The following is a 20,488-nucleotide window of genomic DNA, read 5'->3' as shown; positions in this document are numbered from 1 at the left end:
ACAATGTTTCTTCTAATGAATGTTGTCTTGAAAGATGATGAATCATGCACAGTGTTGAAACAAGATTAATTATTTCATGAAAAAGGGTTCCTAAGGGAAAGATGATATGGATGTGTGAGCGAATTGTGTGAATGTGATACTAAGGCTGGATGCAAGGGTTATGGTGATGGAAATATATGTGAGAAGAGTCAAAGATGGTGACTCTTTAGGCTGGGTAGGCTAAATGATGTGGGTTCAAGCCCCCAAGTCTAGCTCTAAATGGGTAGGGGTAAGCATTGAATATTCTTTGACTCGATCATGCATGGATATGAATATGAATGTGGCCACACCTCGATGTGAGGTTGCCTATGTATCCGTTAGGAATCAGGCCGAACGTAGCTCTAACCGAACTTTGCACAAGTGTGTGTACACCTTAAAGAGGTCTTTCAAGGGTTGTAATGTTGTTAAGCTGAAGGTTTAAGGAAGAAAGGGGTAAAAGGCTCAAGACCCGAGAGAAGCCCCCAAGATATGCAATTATGTATTAGACTTTGCAAGTTTTATTTTTCATATATTTTTTTTTTGTTTTGAATTACTTTTTTTTTCTTTTTTCCATTCTTGTGAATCAATGTAGGCAATCTCAGATCATGCGTTCCATCACTCACTTAGCATTCATGTTTCTCAGGCACGGTACCAAGCACTCGATGAGAGACGCAATTTGATATTTGTTCATATCAGAGACCTTGGAACACTTGCCTTTAGACATTGTTTTTTTTATTTATTTACTTATTCTTTTCCCCTTTTTTTTAATTTGAACTTGCTTTCTGATTGTTACACAAATTGCACACCTTCCCATCCCAGGGTTAAGTGAATGTGGGTTGAATAAATAAGGTCAATCGTTAGACGAGGCTCAAAGTGGTTGACAAAGAAATGGATATGTGATTAAATGGTTAATAGGGAATGACAGGTTTTCGAAGGTGCCTCAAGTCATTGGTGTACGTTGGGTTTAGTTTGGCAATTTTTTTTTTGATAATTACGGGATCGAATGTAAAAAAGAGATGCTCATTTATGAAGAAGGTAAGAAATGTGACACATAGATACATGGATAAGGAGAACCTATGCTAGACTTGTAGGGGGAAGGGTTTGAAACAAAAGAAGAAGAAAACATGAAATATTGGTGAGAAGCTTGCATTGTGCTTTATCTTCATGGCTGTTTATGAGTAACTTCTTGCCGCCTGGTGAGGAAAAAGTTTCTTGTTGTTGATGTTTTGATTGGAAGGAAAGAAGGAAGGAGTAATGTTCCCCTTATTCTTCCAACTATTGCCTAGTGATTTTAGACTCAAGTAATGTGTAAGGATGAACTCACTTAATGCATTCACTCAATACTCGAATTGGAATGGAAGAGTGTATGAAACAATTTTGAAAACTGATGGGAAATACTCCACTCATTCCTTTTACGACGGAAAGCGATGCATGCATGGTCCTAGTATACGATCATAAACAATATAGTGCATTACTCGAAGACAAAGTGTGTGCAATGACTCAACATGTGTGATTAGGTGAGTTTATTAAGACTCGTGGTATGATCGCATGGCTAGACATGAGGACGTTGTGAAAAACAAAGGACCCAATGACCAATTAGCACGGAAGACTAAAAGACAAACGAACTTGATTAATTTTGTCAAGTTTTAATTTTTAAGCTATTTACTAGGTGAAAATGGTCCATTGGCAATCGTTAGTCATAAATAAGATCAACCACAATCAAAGACAAAGAACACATGTTAAGGTTAACACAAAAATCGATCACAAGAAACTTGGAAGAGGACTAGAATTCTAGAAGAGTTATGACTCATGGGTATAAAAATAAAAATAAAAATAAAAATCTATAATCCTATGTTATACGAGTTGACACGAATTAAAGGACTTGGCTAAGACTAGCTTGACACGATTTTTTATTTTTTTTTTTAAAATAAAATAAAAAAAGGTAACGTTAAAAAGACACCTAAACTGGACAGGTTGTAGTATATCGGTTAAAACTTTTGATCTGTGACTCTGATTAGGACGAAACCAGCTCCAAATGAAAGATAAAACTCGGGGCTACAGATCCATAGTTTTTACGGCACGTAACTCTTTCTAGAACTCTGGATATGACAAAAACAAGTTGACTCTTGTGCAGTATACAGGAAAAAAAATCCGGGTGACTTAAAAATAAAAAAAAATCTATGACTCGACTCTAAAAAAAATAAAAAAAAATAAAAAGGGTTTAATAAAAAAAAATTTAAAAAAAATTAATAAAAAAAAATGCACATATAAGCACATCGTCACGAATGATGCAATGAAGTTCGCAACCTAGAGTCAAGATCTATGTTCCACTATGGTCAAGCTTTTGGCTGTCAAAGGGTACCATGGTTAAGAGTTTGGACGCGTTAGCAAGGCAACCTCCCTTGAGGGTGTATGCCAACGGGCGACTCCGCGATTTTGTGATGAAATCGAACTCGACTCCATTGTTTGGGTGGATTTAAAAACTCGGATGAACCCTTATTGTCATGAACGTTTTCGGGTTGATAGAGCTTAAATCCCCCGGGCTAGACACATAGGTAGAACACGTACTATTATGGCAAAATAGGAGACCTAAAATGCATATGCATATGTGACAATGCCAATTAAATCGCAGGAATACAAGTCAAGAATCTCTCAAGTCTCATCCACTCATCTCAATTAAATACCGATCACTCAAATCGATAAAATAACCAAGAATCCTCCCCAATGGAGTCGCCAAATTGTAGGCGTCGCTCGAAGTGCGCCAACATTAAGAATGTGGTGAATATGCTTGGCACTCATAGGAAGTGGGAATTGACATAATACGATTAGGGACAAGGAAAGTAGGGAGCCGCCAACAAGTTTTTAAGGAACTTGTAAACCGTTCACGGATCATAAAAGGCAACCATGATAAAGGGACAACGATAGGCAACAACGATTGACCCGTGAAGGTTACACCCCATTCATAGTCAATGACATTACTAACTCCATATGGTTCGGAACAACGAAAGGAGGATCAGGGATGATGGTACGAAGTGAGTCATGGAGTCACATTCGCCCGTATTGGCCTCTACTCGATTCTTATAGTGAAAAGTGATTCCTGCGATCTCAAAGGCATGCAAACAAAATATTCAATTTGCTCCAAACTATTATTATGCTAAATTGATTGAATATTAATGCACCACATAATTCTAAAATATCGTGATCACTTAATTAAATAAATAGATTAAAAAGGGATCGGAGTTAAACTGTTTGTCCAAATTATCTTATTAGGCAATGTTGTGATCAATAAATAATATAATAAAATAAACATTAATATTGGAAGATATTTAAAAATGATAACGTTAGTCAAATCAAATATAAATAAACTTAATCATGATACTAGCAACAAGAACAAAAATAAGAGTAATTAAGTGAATAATTACTCACTTTCCGCGTTTCCTTGAATTGCTACATCATGAATAAACCGTTAGTAACTTCAATAAAAAAATATAAATCAAATGAAAATAAAATTAATTAAATTAATGTAGAGTTGATTCGGTCCAAACCCTCAGTTAATTATAACTTTCACGCCTTGGTTTAAGTGTAGAACTTCGGGTATTGTATGGACTCCTTGGAGCGCTTAGGGGAAGTATTATGAGATAATAGGGTGGCTAGTATTTAGGCTAAAAAGGGAGAAGAGAATTATTTTGTGATCAAGATTTTTGATCATTGAAAAAGGGGTGATATGACCTTTATTTATAGAGAAAAAATAAGGCCGAAGAATCAAGAAAAAGATAAGAATTCGAATCGGATAAAACTCTTGCGATAGACAGCAGCTTTTACGGTTTTTGTTTTTATCATATCTTTTGATCCAGAAATCGGAATAAGATGAATAAGATATCATTGGAAAGCTATAAAGTCTTCTTTCTAACCCAGTTAAAATCAGATTAAAATATTTTATAGAATAAAATATATGGCCGAAATAGTGAGACGGTATCTGTTTTGATGGAGTTTGACATTTTATTCATATCTTTTCCGTTAATGCTCGGAATTGATATTATAATATATCATTGGAAAGATAATTTCAAGGGCTATAAAACCATATAAAATTTGGATAAAAAAATATGAGGCACAAAAATAATATCTGTCTATCTTTGAATGTCTTTCAATTCGGATAAAATTAGGACTTTAAAAAAAAAGGAGTTTTATTCAATTTCAAACTCTTTAATCTTATCTTTTCAAAACGGATAATTAGGATCTTTTAGAAACTTATATAAGCTTCCAATTAATCCTAATTGGTTTAGGAATTGGATTATATTATTTGGACCCTCCACATGATCATTGGGTCGTAGGTAAGGTGGGCTTAGGTTCGGTTTGGGTTCAGCTTAATATTTTGGTCATAACTTATTCGTTATAACTCGGATTTGGGCTTATAATATATCGTTGGAAAGCTCTTTTAAAGACGCATCCAATTATTTAATCATTAAACCCAGATTATGGACCAAAAAAAACAGAAATAAACGTTTTTTATAAAAAGGACATGAAATAAATGATTTTATAGGACACGAAAAGAGGAAAATAAGTTATGGGGGATAGAAGTTGGGTTGGTTTATGAAATGGGAATATGGATTTAAGCACTCCAAGATTAAATACTCAACCCGACCAATTATGGCGGTGAAAGGTTGTTCATCATCGGGTTTGGATTTGGGGAGACATTTTTAGGTGTCTACAACCATGTCTTAGGGTTTTTGGCCTAAGGAGATGATAGGGGATGTTCATGGTGATCTTCAGAAGTAGGAACAACAGGAACAGTACCATTTGAAAGTTTAGCCGTTGATTCAGGAAATGGAACAGTAACCGAGGAAAATCTAGTAACTGTTACATTTGATTTCTACTGATTTTGATTCTGAAACAGTTAATAATTATGCTCAAGGGTCTTCAAATCTTCTCTAGTAACTTTACCAGCAAAAGGATGAACAAGATGAGTAGGTGGAGTAACCAGCTCGAGTTCATAATCAACCTCTGGGATAGAGTTAGGGTTTGCAGTCACATTAACACAACTCAATCGATGAAGATCTGAGGGAGCTATGGAACCAAAAGATGGGGTTTAAGGAAAAGGAGTTGATTTCTTCTTCTTGTGAGCCATGATCAATGGATGCTGAGTGAGAAAAACCAGCTTCAGCAAATCGCCATTGAAATCGCCTTAAAGGAGAGAAAGCAAACAAAAGTCAAACCCCAAAAAAGCTTTTATGTTAGAGTAGTAATTTTTCTATGGACTGGGTGAAACTTGTAAGATTGATTGATTGTGCTTAATTTTGGGATTATGTTGATTAATAGTTCATATTAAAGTGATTATAGGAAAGTTTGCATATGTGTGATTCGATAGGCCTTGAGAATTATACTAGATTGCATTGTAATTGCTAAAGATACGGACCACTGATTTAGGAATTGTAATTGTCGATTGAGTTTGATTTGTGACTTTCCTAGTTAGTATCTCTTGTATTTGGCGCTAGTTAGACCTTTAGGAGATAGCTTGTCGAGCTCTTTTGATTGCTCTTACCATTAGTCTTCGCAACCATTGATTTGCATATTATTCCCGAATTGCTACAATTTTCATTATTACTTGTTGATCCCTGTTCCTAGTGCGTTATTTGTTTGGTTTCTTTGTTTGGTAGTTGGTTAGTGTACTATCTTTATCTTTGTCTTTGACCTAGCTTAGGTGCATAATTGAGAGCGCTTGAACATTATCGTTCCTTTGGGTTCGACCTTGACTTGCCTCTATATTGTATTTAGGTTGGTTAAGTGTTTAAAATTTAGTTTGACCGAGGGAGGATTAGTTTCAACGACCTAGTTCCACACCCCTCGTCAAAATGGCGCCAATGTCGGGAAACGGTGTCTATGTTTGAGTGTTTTTGATCGCTTGAGTGTAGGTCTTTGTATATACTTTTCTTTTATTTTATTTTTGTTTGCTTTGTAAAAAAATGCCATGTTTCTCACTTCCTCAATATAACAATGAGCCTTTTGTGAATGTTTCAATAGACTTTAGGGATTTCTTGACTATAATCGTTGTAGTCTTTGGGAGGCTTGTGAGATTTGTCATTTTGGTTAGAATGAGCAAACTAGAGGCATAGTTGAAAGCATGTTTAATGGTAGATTTCGAGCATTGTCAATCGATGATGCTTGGGGTTTTTATGTATGGTTTGCTACAGATACTTGTGATCGTGGTCATGGTTATTCAAATGCTTCCATTGATGATTTTTATGGTCCATGTTCCATGAATGATGAATCTTGCATGCCTACTTGTGCCCCCACTCCCTAATGTGATGTATATGCTCCTGCTTTTAATGTTGATTCTTCCAATCTTGGTTGTACTTCTTCTTCTCTTGTTGAGCCTCAATCTTCTACTCCTTTTGAATCTCTTATTGCTACTTTGGAAACTTAAATTAGGCATATTGAGCTTAGTAATGATCTTAGGCCTAAAAAGGATTCAATTCTAAATCTTATGAGAAGTCAATTGGAGATTATGAAAAAGAGTTAGGTGTGTCTTAAAAAGAGTGAGGAGCATCTTAAGGAGAGTAGAAGGAGAGGTGGAGCGCTTGATAGCCAATTTTCATCTTTGATGCTTGTGTGTGAAAATTTCAAATCCAATGTGTGTGTTAAGGATGATGCTGATGATTTTGAGAAACTAAGAGAGTGTGAGGATACCATTGATGAGCATTTGTGTGATGGTGAAGGAGTTGAGAATAAAGAGAGTGTTGAATTTGAAAACTCCAACCCTCTCACCCATTTTGATCAGTCTCTTGTGAATGATTGTGATTCTTTTATACATGAGTATTTGGACTTGCTTGAGGTTATGTCTAATAAGTTCTTAAAAAGTCAAAAGAAAAATTATAGCCTTTTGAGCGAGTTCATTGAGAATTCTTCATGGGAGAGAGATGATTTTGAAATGAATTTGCATCCATTCATGCATGGTTTCGAGACTTTAGGCTTTAAGGAAGTTGAGGGAGTTGTTATTCATGAAGGTAGTGGAGGAGATTATGTCGTTCCTCTTGAGAGTTGGATGTTTGAGGAAGATGGTGATCATGAGTGTTCTTCTTTTGAGGATTTTATGATTGATTTCCATGCTCTTATTGGTGATTTGAAGCATGGTGGTGAGGAAGAGTTCATTTGTAAAACCATAGCCCCTATTCCCTCCTCTCATATTCCTTTTTCAAGCAAGTTCAACCTTATCCCCTACACTCCTATATTCCTCCCATCCTTTGTCAATGAGCCTATTGGGGACCCCCTTGTCTATGATGATTTGTATGTGGCTCATTTGTCCCCAATTGAGGAAAAGGGTGATGTTGCCACCCAAAATATTGTGAGGAGAGTTTGCCTTCTTCTTCTTTTTCTTTTTCCTTTTCTTATTTTATTGAATTTTCTTTTGATTCTTCTTCTTTCTCTTGGCATCTCTCTCCTTATAGGTGTGCACTAAGCTTTTTTCATGCCTTCTTTTTGTCATGTGCACGCTTAATTTCTTATGAAATGTGTAGTAGTGCATTTGACAAGCTCTTGCGATCGTTGCAATACTATTTTACTAGAGCGGTCAAGCTTGGACCTTAAGCAAGCCTTTCTCGGGAAGTAACCCGTGTTTATTGCTTTCATTTTCTTTTCTTTATAGAAAATATATTTTCTCTCATGGAAATTTTTGTGTTCCTTTTTCTAGGTACATGACTTGATATACTTTTGTGCTTCGATTTGGATCAAGAATCAAGAAAGATTGACTCCTATTTATCTAGCACATGGAAAACAATACTCAATTCTAGATGAACTTAGCTTTGAAATATTAAATTGGGTTATTTGCGTGTATTTACACCCACCTAACATCCGGTAATATCTTTCCTTGCTCTTTTTCTAATAGTTGATGCCTTGTTGGACATGTGTTGGTATTGTTGGATTGATCTCTTTGTTTTCCCCTCCCGTGGATTATTTTATTTGTGTTTGAGCATATTGTCTTATTCAAGCTTGGGGGAGGGTATTCTATCATGTTTGATGGGATGTTGATTCATATATGCTATGCACCTTTGTACATGATTTTCCATGTTCTTACATTTGAAAAACCCCAGAAAGATTTTTGTTTCTATCAAGGAAAATTTGCATTGTGTTTAGTTTTGTTCTTGCTTTGGACATAATACTTTTGGACTTGTATAGTTGAATGCTTTTCTTCTTAAATGGTAACAGTGTGCACGATTTGAGAGTATTTAACTCTAGGATAGAGTATGCTAAGGTAGTTGCTTAGAACTTTTTGGGATCTTAAAGCCGGATTCTATTTGTTTATGAAAATTTGCAATTGCTCCCTTTTGGTGAATTTGAAGCTAAGAGCAAGTTTTTGCTACAACCATGAGAGGTTTCATTATTTTCAAGCCTTCTACATATTTTGCATGAGCGGCTTGGATCCTTGACTATTGCGGACTTAATCTTGAATCTTGACTCATAATTCTCAAACACGAGACCGAACCATCTAGGGAGGAAAAGGCATCTTTTCGGGGTGGCAATTTTTTTTTCTAGGTTAATCTTCTTTCTTTTTAGTTCATTGGGTTTATATTTTCCTACTTGCTAACCATTTGAGCATTTTCCCTTCTTTTCAAGCCACATCTTTAGAACTTTGAGCCTTTTGTTTCTTTTTGTTCCATTTTTTGTTTTTTTGAAGAAAATGACCATGTTCTTGGAGATTGTGGTATACGAGTTTTGATATTGGTCCTTATTTCTAATCAAGCTTGTGTTTTATATATCTTATGAATAATGGCAAGTGAATAAATGAAAAAGCCGTCCAAAGTTAAAAAAAAAAGGCAAGGACAATGAATAAAGTGAAAAATGAAAACAAAAATGAGAAAAAGGAAAGCAAATTCAAAAAGCTTTGGGAAAAATTGAAAAAAATAAAATGAAAAATGAAAAAGTTCAAAAACATTTTGATGTAGATGTTTCACCCTATTTTAATCATTAAGGACAATGCTTTGTTCAAGCTTAGAGGAAAGCTTTCTTACGCTTTTTGTATATATGATTGTCGTTATAGCTTTGAATATGCTTGATGGTGTTATTTTGTTTTTGTTTTTTGATTACTTGGTTATGAGGAGAAGGTTTGATCACACTTTTTCTTCACTAATTAGGAATACCACCAAATTCTAAATTTTAAGCCTACCCTCACCCTTTTCCCCTTATGTTACAACCTTTGGGAAAGACCTTATGACCTAGAGGTTGAGTCACATATTGACAAGGGAATAAACGTGTCGTCAATTGTCTATCCCCAGATCAAATACAATTTATACAACCTAAACAAACCTAATACGAGTATAAGGCAAGCATAGGGGTCGAACCACAGAGAACGATTAAACACCACCAAATGTTATCGACAATTAAGCTAGTCCGGAATAGGAGATAAATAAACTAAAGTCTAAAAATGCTAAAACAAGAAATAAAACATTAAGGGAAATGGTTTAGGTATAGCATTCACTTGAACATAAACAAAGGCATAGAAATTGAATTAATTATGAACTAAACATGCTCGAATATCGAAATAAAGGATCCAATCTAGCCGCCTTCCGGGGTCAATTGACTTCTCCTAACATAGCCTCTATGTTTCCACATTAGAACCATATACTAGGAGGTACTATTAAATAACAATCGATAGTAATGAACCTTAACTAAGTCAACTTCCGTTTCTTGTTAGCAAAGATTCACCTTTAATCAACCAACAATGTGCACTTGCAAGAAGATTAAAGAATATCAAGCATATAAAGACTTTAATCACAAATAAATCAATTCTAAACCCTAGAACATGCTCAAGGTCCAACTACACCACAACCATCCCCTTAATGGGGAAGTTACTCACTAATCATGTTAATAACAAGATTAATTAACAAACAATCAAGGATAAACATGATTAACAAGCAATACCAAAAACTAAAATAATAATCAAAATAAAACAAATAAAAATAGAGGAGAGAGATTAAGAGATTGCTCATTAATTGAAGATGAAGGTCTACAAAGGATTGAACAAAACTCCTTCTTCAAAATCCAAGTTCATTAATGAAGAAAACCTCACTTTCTCTCTCTACCAATGAAGACTAATCCTTACCTAACCTAAAACTAATTAGAGAGAAGAATAGATAGTTATTGAAAGTTTTTAATTACCCCAAAAAAATGGGTATTTATACTAACTTAATAAAACTAGGAAAAATAGAAAAAGAAAATAAAATAAAATAAATTAAAAGGAAAAGTAAAAAAATCAGAAACTAAAGTAAAAATAAAATAAAAGAAAGAAAATAAAAAAAGGGAAAAGAAAAAAGAAATAAAAATAAAAGATAAAGAAAAATAAAAACAAAACCCATCAATTCCCAGCCAAAACAATCAGCAACCCTTTCCCCTTCTTCTTCGAAATTGGCTGCTTCAATAATGGGGAAATAATCCCCTGCACCATACTTCACCAAGCTCCACCATCAATTATCTTCATTGCATCACCACCCTTCGATTTCACTCAAGCACCAAATGAAGGGCTATCACCACCAATCGCATCATCAACGCCTATTATGAGCATCAATCAAGGCCGTTGGTCTTCATTAACAATCGCGTGCGAAGCTCGTGAAATGGTTCGATCGAACCGGTGGCTGGTTCGACCGAACTACGGGGTTGGTTCGGTCGAACCAAGGGTATGTTCGACCACTCCTCTTCGAATAACAAAACCCCCAAAGTCTCTGACTCGAAGTTCGGCCGAACACTCATTGATTTGCTCGAACCCAAATGAACTTGCATTTCTCTCTGATTTGGGGTTGTTGCTGTGCGAATTGGTGACGATGTGGCGCAATTGTTGTTGTATTTGATGCTGGTGGTGGCTGCTCTGTTTCGCGGTGGTGGTAAGGTGTGAGGTTGTTTGGTGGGCTGCTAGGTGTTGTTTGGTGGCTGCTAGGTGCGGTTTTTGGGTGCTGGTGGTGATGCGGGGTGAAGCAGGGGCTGCTAGGTGTTGGTGTTATTTGGTGGCTGCTAGGTGCGGTTTGTGGGTGCTGGTGGTGATGCGGGGTGAAGCAGGGGCTGCTAGGTGTTGGTGTTGTTTGGTGGCTGCTAGGTGCGGTTTGTGGGTGTGGTTGTGATGCGGGGTGAAGCAGGGGCTGCTAGGTGTTGGTGCTGTTTGGTGGCTGCTAGGTGCGGTTTGTGGGTGCTGGTGGTGATGCGGGGTGAAGCAGGCTGGGTTGCGGTGGTCAGGTGGTTGTTGGCTGGTGCGTTGGTGAGGGGCTGCTGATTTTGGGGTTAGTAGATATGTGGTGGAGGATAAGGTGTGGGGTGTGGTGAAGGATAAGGGGCAGCATGGGTTTGTTTGGCGTTTGACTCAACTTGGAACCCGAACCCTCTTGACATAAAACCCGAACCCCTACACACAAAACCGAGGAGAAATCAAGACAAATAAAAATGAAATAAATAAATTAGGAATAAAATAAAGTAAAATAGAAAAAGAGAAATAACACTAAACTAATTAAAATTAAATAAAACTATACAAGTAAATAAAATCAAATAAATAACAAAATAAACTTAAAACTAATAAAAACTAAACAGAAACTATACAAGCACAGAAAGTGAAATAAAATAGACTCAAAACCAATTAAAATAAATAAAAGTAAATTAGAAAACTATCAAGGAAAAATAAAGAACGAAATGTAACAAATCAAAAGCAAATAAAATACGAAAATAAACTAGAAACTACAAAAAGAACTAAAACACGACAAAATTACCAAAATAAACTAGAAACTTTATTAAAGAGAAAACAAGAGAAAGAAAAGAAAAATAAGATAAAATAAACACGAAAATAACTCTAAAACTACTCCCTAAGAGTGACATAAATGTCACTCATCACATATCGGGGGAAGGCATTATGAATTTAAGCCCAGGGCGAGGGGATCAGAGTCAAGATGTCGAAAAACCTCAAATCTATTTGTTTTTTTCGGTTCCTTCGAGGAACTATAGAGATGCTCACTAAAAGTAGATTTGAAGCTAATTGGGAGAATTTGCTAAAATGTTTTGAGATGAAAGTAAATTGCGTTTCTTTAGTTCTCTATGCTTAGCATGTCCTATGTTTCAATCAACCTTAGATATCTTAGAACGTGCACTCCCTTACTTGTTTAAAAAGATTTGCATTCACTTCTGCTTGTACATTTGGAAAAGTCCTTTCATGAACATTTGTTTTCTTTTCTTGTATTTTGTTTTCTTTTTCATGCTTTTCCTTATTTGTATTATTAAAATAGTTATAGGTTAATCTCTTAGGAAACTTTTACGAGAGCATCACTCATCCTCTAGGGTGATCTACGGGTTTAAATGGCTGGTCTTTAATTGCTAACATTGACTGTTATTCCTACGAAAGTGAGTTAGTCTATATTCTTGTCTCTTCTCTTCTTTTTGTTTGTTTGAATAAGCTCATCATTTCTCCCTTGGTTTTGTTTTGCTCGAGGATGAGAAAAAGGTAAGCTTGGGGGTATTTAATGGGTGTCATAAATGGCACCCATTTGATGAGCATTAAGGTTGTTTTCTTCCTCTTTTCATAGCTTTCATGCTCAACAAATGCCTTGTTTTTTTTGCATGTGGTCTTGGTTTTACCTTTCCTCTCTTATTTTGTAGCTTTTGTGCATTTTGTTGGTTTTTCTACTCTTTTCTCCTTTATTTGCTCTATTTTTGTGGTTGTAGGTTTTGTACGAGATCCGGGTCTTAAAATTGGTGATTTACTAAGGTGAAAGATGCTTTTGGAGAAAGCTCATGGCAATTGGAAAGCTCAAGATGCAAGGAAATGGATTCTCCAATTTCTAGCTCTTGCGCTCTCAAGTCGTGCTCTCATGAAGATGGGGTGTTGAACCCACTGTCTAGTGCTTTTTGAGACTGCCACTCTTAGTTTTCATCATCATCATCATCATATTTCACGTTCGTCTAAAGACCTTAGCGAACGCAAAAAACTGCAAGAAGAGCCGAAGAAACCCAGAGAAGCGCGGGCGCGCAAGGAAAAAGCGCGGGCCACCTGCGGGCGCGGGCGCGCCACCTACCAGCGCGGGCGAGCATCCTTGCCCGCGCGGGCGCGCTCTCCGGGGTATTTACTAGCTCGGTTTTTGCTTCGCGCCTCCTATTTATACCTCTTTATAACACGATTTTGGAAGAACTTAATTCACAATTTTTAGATCATAATTTTATCTTATTTGAGAGCTTCTCTATCAAATTTTAGGGTAAGCTTAGGAGTAGATTTTAAAGAGAGAAAGTGAGGAATTTCAATGGTGATTGAGAGATTGAAGATTCAATGGTGACAATTTTGTTGGAGATCTTCTCTATTATCAATGAGCATTTCTAAACTCTATCTCATTCATTGCTTTCTTTAATATTCTTGTTTGTTTGGATTGATTTTGATATTAGATGCTTGATTAGTGTAGTTGTTCTTCATATATTGTTAATTCTTGATTCGTTTAGTTGATTGTTGAAACATGATAATGTTAGAGTAGTTGTTTGGCTATGGATTGGGTGAAACTTGTATGATTGATTAATTGTGCTTAATTTGGGGATTATGCTGATTAATTGTTGAGATTAAAGTGATTAATGGAAATTTTGCATGTGTGTGATTCGATAGGCCTTGAGAATTATGCTAGATTGCATTGTAATGGCTAATGATACGGACCATTGATTTAGGAATTGCAATAGTCAATTGAGTTTGATGACGTTCCTAGTTAGTGTCTCTCGTAGTTAGCGCTAGTTAGACCTGTAGGAGATAGCTTGTCGAGCTCTTAATATTGCTCTTACCATTAGTCTTCGCAACCATTGATTTGCATCTTGTTCCTGAATTGCTACAATTGTCATGATTACTTGTTGATCCCCGTTCCTAGTGCTTTATTTGTTTGGCTTCTTTGTTTAGTGGTTAGTGTTCTCTCTTTATCTTTGTCTTCGAGCTAGCTTAGGGTCATAATTGAGAGCACTTGAACAATACTATTCCTTTGGGTTCTGACGAGAGGAAAAACTAGGTCGTCATCTAATTATCTCTTGGTTAAACTAAATTTATAAACACCTAACAAACCTTATACAAGTATGCGGTAAGTCAAGGGTCGAACCCAAAAAATTGAATAGGAACTATGCTATAGTCTAATATCAAGCTAAATCGAAGTATATCAATGGTTGAGGTTGTAACTAGAATATCAATAAGATAGACAAATCAAAGAATTCAATCAATATGCTAAACACTAGGGATATAGGTTCCACATGCAAGCTCAATTATTATGCTAATTGATAGATCGCTTAATTGATTCAAGCATTACAAGGGACAAACAATAGTTGCAATCAATGGGATTCAAAGGCTATCTCCTATAAGCAAAGGTAGGGTTCACTATGAATGGCTAACAAGAAGAATCACAATAAAATTCAATCAATTAAAGCAATTCTCAAATCAAGGGTTCATGTCATTGAAATTTGCAATGCAATCTAGATTAATCTTATAGTTTGGTCACTCATAGTCTAATTAATCACATGCACAACTATGTCAACCAATTTAATTGCAACAATTCAATCAATCTATGATCATCAACTAGCAAAAATCATCAATCAAGCATGCTTCCCCTTCTCCCTAGCAACTATCTACTCACTAATCATGGTGAAATTGACAGAAAAAACAAATTCAATCACAAACATATTCATTTTATGCTAAATCAAAAGGAAAATCAATCAATCAACAAATTCTCAAAACTAAATAAAAATCCAAATCAAACATTCAAGCATAAAAGAAAATTGCAATTGAAGTAAATTCAAATGAAAGATATCTTACAAACTTTCATTGATAATGAAGAAGAAATCCAAACTTGATTGAAGCAATGTTGTAATACAAGTCACATCTAAGAATTCCAATCTCTACTTTCTCTCTAACTTCTCTAGTTTCTCTCTCTAAAAATTAAGCAAATGAAATATTAATTATAAGTTGGCCTTAAAAAGGATTTACAAGAGTATTTGTAGTCAAAGAAGAAAAACTGATCGGTCGCGCCCTCTCCAAGAATATCCCGCGGGTGAGGAGAAATGGGTACGGAACCCATAACTATCTCCGCGGGCAATCAGGGCAAGACCCGCGCCTGCGGCGAAGACACCTGCGCCCGCAGCTAAGGGCGCGACAGATTCCCTGTTCCAAGTAAAGACAGGGGGGTCACGGTCTCTCTAACAGGAGCGGTCTCTACAGATTATCCGCACCCCCGTCTAGACTGCGGCTAGGGCACGGTGAGTTCTTGCCAAAAATCATCAACTTGATGCACTTTATTCGCGCCCGCGGCCCTTAGGACCTGCGCCCGCGGCAATGAGTAGATGTAGAGCACCCTCTCCGTGCCCTCTCCAAGGAGCTTGATTCTTCTTAGGTTAGATCTTTTTGCTTTTCATGATTCCTTTGCAAAGACAACTCCTTAAGCACTTACAAAAGTAACCAAAGAGAAAATAGAAGAGTAAAAGAGAAATATAAATGGGAAACACGAAGAAAACTACATAAAGGAAAGTAAAACACGAAGAAATAAGAAATAGAGAAACTAAAGGAGAAAAGACCAAAATGATAAAAGAAAACCATGAAAAAATAGGGTGAAAACATCCTAAAAGACTACCCTATGAGTGCCATAAATGAAACTCATCAAATTCCCCCAAGCTAGACTTTTGCTCATCTCGAGCAAAACAAAAGCTAAAAAGGAATAAGGAGGGTTTATTTAGAAAAGAAAAATAGAGAAGAAGAATATACACTAAGACTCACTAAGGTAGGAATCACTGTTGTTTTTAGCTACAATAAGCCCTTTAAACCACAAAGTCGCCTATGAGGACAAGTGAGGTCTCGTAAGTGTTTCCTAAGAGCTTAACCCACAACTTTTTGAAATAAAATGAGGCAAAATCATTTTAAAAGAATAGAAGGTGAAACAAAAATTCAAACAAATAACAAAAATAGGTTTGACTTTGCGTTGACTTTTATCTCTTCTCTTTCCTCCCATGGCGATTTGAGTTTGCTGGTTTTCCTTCAGCTTAGTTGAGTCTTAGTGGCGAAGAAGAAGAAGAAATCTACTCCTAAACCTTCAAATAACTTGAATCACCCTTCCAAATCTTCTTTATCTTTGTTGAATGATGGTGTTAATTGATTGAATGTTTCTAAGTTTTCTGGATTTGCTTCGATTCCAGAAGTTGATGAGGACCCTGATGAACTTGTCACTCCACCTTCTCATTTGAGTCGATTCTCAACTGAGAAGATTACTAGAGCTGAGCTGAAAGCTCTTGAGGATTTCCATGGCCGATTGATCAAAGCTAATAAAACAGTACCCCAATCTACTGTTCCATTGGATTTCAGAGCTACCCCTTCTAGTTTTAATGCAGGCAGTGCTTCGAAGGATGATTCTAAGATGGCTGAAGGTAATCCTGTCCTCAATTTTGGATCAGTTCCTCGGATCCCAGACAAAGCAATACCTAGGGTTTCTGAACGTTCTATTCCATTGATTTCTGTGCTCGATTCTGCTCCAATTGCTGACCCGATTACATTGGAGAACGATGAGGTGCCTCCATAGACTGATACTATTCCTACTACTAAGCCAGGGTCTGATAAGCTCACAGCTAAGGGCTCTGCCCTCTCTTTTGTAGCTCCTGTGCTCAAAGATGGCAAGTCTATTGCCGTATTACAGCAAGCTGAAATTAATGAAGGTAATCTCAAGTGGAAGAATTCTGTAGTTTTTTTTATATAATAGGCTATTATCCTACTATTGCTGCTGTTCATAGATATATTTCTTAGAATTGGAGTGTTGTAGCTAAACATGATGTGTTTTGGCTTGATGATGGCTACTTTCTGATTAAAATGCAAAACTCTAATGATATGAATGTTGTTCTTAGTGCTAGTCCACATATGTTCATTGGTAAGGCAGCTACTGTTAAGCCTTGGTCTGAGAAATTTGACTTTCATGCTGAGGTTTTGAGAACTGTTCCTATATGGGTTAAGTTACCTAACTTACCTTTGAATTGCTGGGGTGTGGACACTTTGAGCAAACTGGGAAGTGTCTTAGGAGTTCCTTTATGTACTGATGAATGTACTTCAAAACAGTTGAGGGTCTCTTTTGCTAGATTGCTCATTGAAGTTGATGTAACCAAGGCTTTGTCCAAGACTATCTGGTTTGAGAGTCCAGATGGTGTTTTGATTGAACAAAAAGTTGTTTTTGAATGGACACCCCCCTTTTGTAGCAAATGTAACAAAGTGGGCCATGACTTTACTATTCCTAGGAAGATTCAGCCTCAAAAGAAGTAGGTGGCTTCTAAGGAGCAGCCTAAGCAGCAAGCAAAGGTTTGGGTTGCTAAGCCCCAACCTGCCACTGTTTCTGCACCTGAACCTAGTGTGCCTGAATCTGGGGGTAATGGTTCTGTTCATAGTGCTGGTGTTTTCACTCCTGCCCCAACTACTCTGCAAGCTAATTCTGATGATGATTGGAGAGTGGTGGGAAGGAAACATAGAAGTCGTAGTAATCCTCCTGTCTTTACTAATGTTCCTAATTCTAATACCTATGCTGCTTTGGTTAAGGATGGTGATGGTGTTGGAGATCTTTTTCCTATCGAGGGGTGATGGTAATCCCCCTCTGGGGTCATGATTATCATATCATGGAATATCAGGGCTCTTAATGATCCTTGCAAAGTAGTTTCTGTTAAGAAACTGCTAGCTGAACAGTTTGTGGATGTTATTGGTATCATGAAAACTAAGGTTAAATGTGATAAGAGTGTTAAGCTTCAGAAGAAATTTGGACCTGCTTGGTCTTGGTTTTGTAACTACTCATCTTCACATAGGGGTAGACTCTAGGTTGGTTGGTTGCATGACAAGGTTAATCTCTTAGTCCTCTCCTCTCATAAGCAGTTCATTCATGTCCAAATTAGCTCTAAAGATCTCCAGCATCAGATTTTCTATACCTTTGTGTATGGCTTGCATTCTATTCATGACAGGTTACCTCTTTGGGATGGTATTTCTAGTCTTTGAGCTGTTTCTGGGCCTTGGCTTATTATTGGTGACTTTAATTCTGTTCTCAATTCTTATGATAGAATTAATGGTAATGTTGTCACTGATTATGAGGTTAATCATTTCAGAAGTTTTGTTAACAATCTTGATCTTTGTGAAATCAAGAGCAAAGGTTCTTTCTACTCTTGGTCTAATAAGGGCCATGGTGCTACTAGAACTGCTATAAGGATTGACAGGGGGCTAGTGAACTAGGCTTGGTTGAACAAGTATGCTCATGTTGAATCCATCTATCTTCCTCCTCTTCTTTCTGATCATAATCCTCTATTAGTTGAAGTGTGTAGATTTGTCCCTGCTAAGGGGAGACCTTTTAGGTTTCTTAATTGCCTAGCTGATCATGTTGTTTTTCGTTCTATTGTGGAAAACAGCTGGCATAGGATTACAGATTCTTCTGCTATGGTTACTATTTGGAAGAATTTGAACTGTCAAAAAGAACCTGAAAGATCTGAACACTAAGTATTTTGCTAATGTTTATGAGAAAGTTGATGTGGCTCTTGCCTCTTTGAAAGCAATTCAAGACCAGCTTGTTGTGGACTATTCTAATTCTGACCTTCATGTTAAAGAGGCTGAAGTTGTAAACATGGTGAAGCATTGGATGTATATCCAGGAGTCCATTTATAAGCAAAAATCTAGGGTTGATTGGATTAAGCTGGGGGACTCCAGTTCTCACTACTTCTTTTCTGTTATGAAGCACAGGCAAGGTAGAAATAGAATTGATTCTATCTTCAATGAGGATGATGTCCTTTTGAAAGATCCTGTGCTTATTGAAAATGAGATTGTGGGATTTTACAAAGGACTCCTTGGTTCTAGTGCTAGTTCTATCCCTGCTGTTGACTTGGCCACTATTAGGAGAGGTTCTCAACTCAGTTCTGGCTCCATTGACATTTTGACTACTGTTGTTACTACTTCTAAGATTGATAATGCTCTAGCTCAGATTGGAGATGATAAGGCGCCTGGGATTGATGGTTTCAATGCTGTTTTCTTCAAAAAGGCTTGGCCTATGATCAAAACTGATATTTATGCTGCTATCTTCTCTTTCTATGAGACTGGTGTCATTGCTAAGCAGTGGAATTGTACAACAATCACCTTAGTGCCTAAGGTTCAACATCCTTCTTATGTCAAAGAGTTTAGGCCTCTTTTTTGTTGTACCATGTTGTACAAGTTGATCTCTAAAGTTCTCACAAACAGGATTTTTAAAGTGGTGGGGACTGTTATTAATGATGATCAAGCTGGATTTATCCCGGGTAAGCACATTGGTGACAATATTCTTTTGGCTACTGAATTGATCAAAGGCTACTCTCATAAGTTTGTTTCTCCTAGGTGCATGATCAAGATTGACTTGAGAAAGGCCTATGACTCTGTTGAATGACCCTTTTTTGTAGAGTGTTTTAGAAGAGCTTGGTTTTCCCTCATTCTGTTGTGAAGTGGATTATGACTTGTGTCTGTTCTATTTCTTACTCTGTGATGGTTAATGATTTTCCTGCTAAGCCTTTTCCTGCCAAAAAGGGTCTTAGACAAAGAGATCCTATGTCTCCTTTTCTCTTTGCTCTATGTATGGAGTACCTATCTAGGTGCCTTAAGGAAATGACTGGGAATCCTAATTTCAATTTTCATCCTAGTTGTGAGAAATTAGGTATTACCCGCATGATGTTTGCAGATGATCTTCTCCTCTTCTCTAGGGCTGATTCCATAATCTCTATTCAGCTTCTCTTGCAGGCTTTCCAGAAATTCTCTTGTGCTTCTAGTCTGATGGCTAATTTAAGTAAGAGTGAGGTTTATTTTGGAGGCATCTGTGATTTTGATAAAGATAAGTTGCAAACTGTTCTTGGCATGAGTAGAGGTAGCTTGCCTTTTAGATATCTTGGGGTGCCTTTGTCTTCTAAAAAGCTTATTGTTGCTCAGTGTAGGCCTTTGGTTGAAAGGGTTACTGCTAGGATTGGATGCTGGACTTCTAGAAACTTGTCTTATGATGGTAGGTTACAGCTTATCAAAAGTGTTCTCTTTGGTATTCAGGCTTATTGGGCTCAGATTTTCATCTTACCTAAGAAAATTCTTAGGGAATACGAATCTAAGTTTAGGATTTTTCTTTGGACTGGGAAGAACACTTATGCAAAAAAGGCCCCTGTCTCCTGGCATCATATGACTCTTGCTAAGGTGTGTGGTGGCTGGAATATTACGTCTCTTGGTGATTGGAATAAAGCTGCTATCTGTAAGATTCTTTGGGATCTTGCTCATAAATCTGACAATATGTGGGTGAAATGGGTGCATACCTATTATTTCTGCAATAGAAATATTTGGACTGCTACTATTCCCAAGAAATGCTCCTGGGTGTTGAAGAAAATCTTGGCTTGCAGAGATATTATTGATGATATTGGTGGCTGGTCATCTATTATGAAAATGGGAAAATGAGTATTGCTAAACTTTATGCCCGGATTCGACCGCAGGCTTCTA

General features: G+C 36.8%; 1 protein-coding gene across 1 annotated transcript in view; it reads left to right on the top strand.

Annotated features, from left to right (window-relative positions):
* The window catches only part of LOC145632131 (uncharacterized), a 28,085-nt gene extending 8,679 nt beyond the window's left edge, over positions 1-19,406 (top strand). Inside the window, exons 3-10 of the mRNA XM_081684424.1 lie at positions 16,152-16,544; positions 16,630-16,689; positions 16,778-17,188; positions 17,285-17,592; positions 17,644-17,787; positions 17,902-17,967; positions 18,064-18,223; positions 18,471-19,406. Coding sequence (XP_081540550.1) covers positions 16,152-16,544; positions 16,630-16,689; positions 16,778-17,188; positions 17,285-17,592; positions 17,644-17,787; positions 17,902-17,967; positions 18,064-18,223; positions 18,471-19,406 — 2,478 coding nt within the window. The remainder of the gene's footprint in view (positions 1-16,151; positions 16,545-16,629; positions 16,690-16,777; positions 17,189-17,284; positions 17,593-17,643; positions 17,788-17,901; positions 17,968-18,063; positions 18,224-18,470) is intronic.
* Positions 19,407-20,488: the final 1,082 nt, after the last annotated feature.

The sequence above is a fragment of the Chenopodium album genome, chromosome 1, assembly GCF_948465745.1.
Source record: "Chenopodium album chromosome 1, dcCheAlbu1.1, whole genome shotgun sequence".
NCBI lineage: Eukaryota > Viridiplantae > Streptophyta > Magnoliopsida > Caryophyllales > Amaranthaceae > Chenopodium > Chenopodium album.
This window is presented reverse-complemented; position numbering and strand designations above follow the sequence as displayed.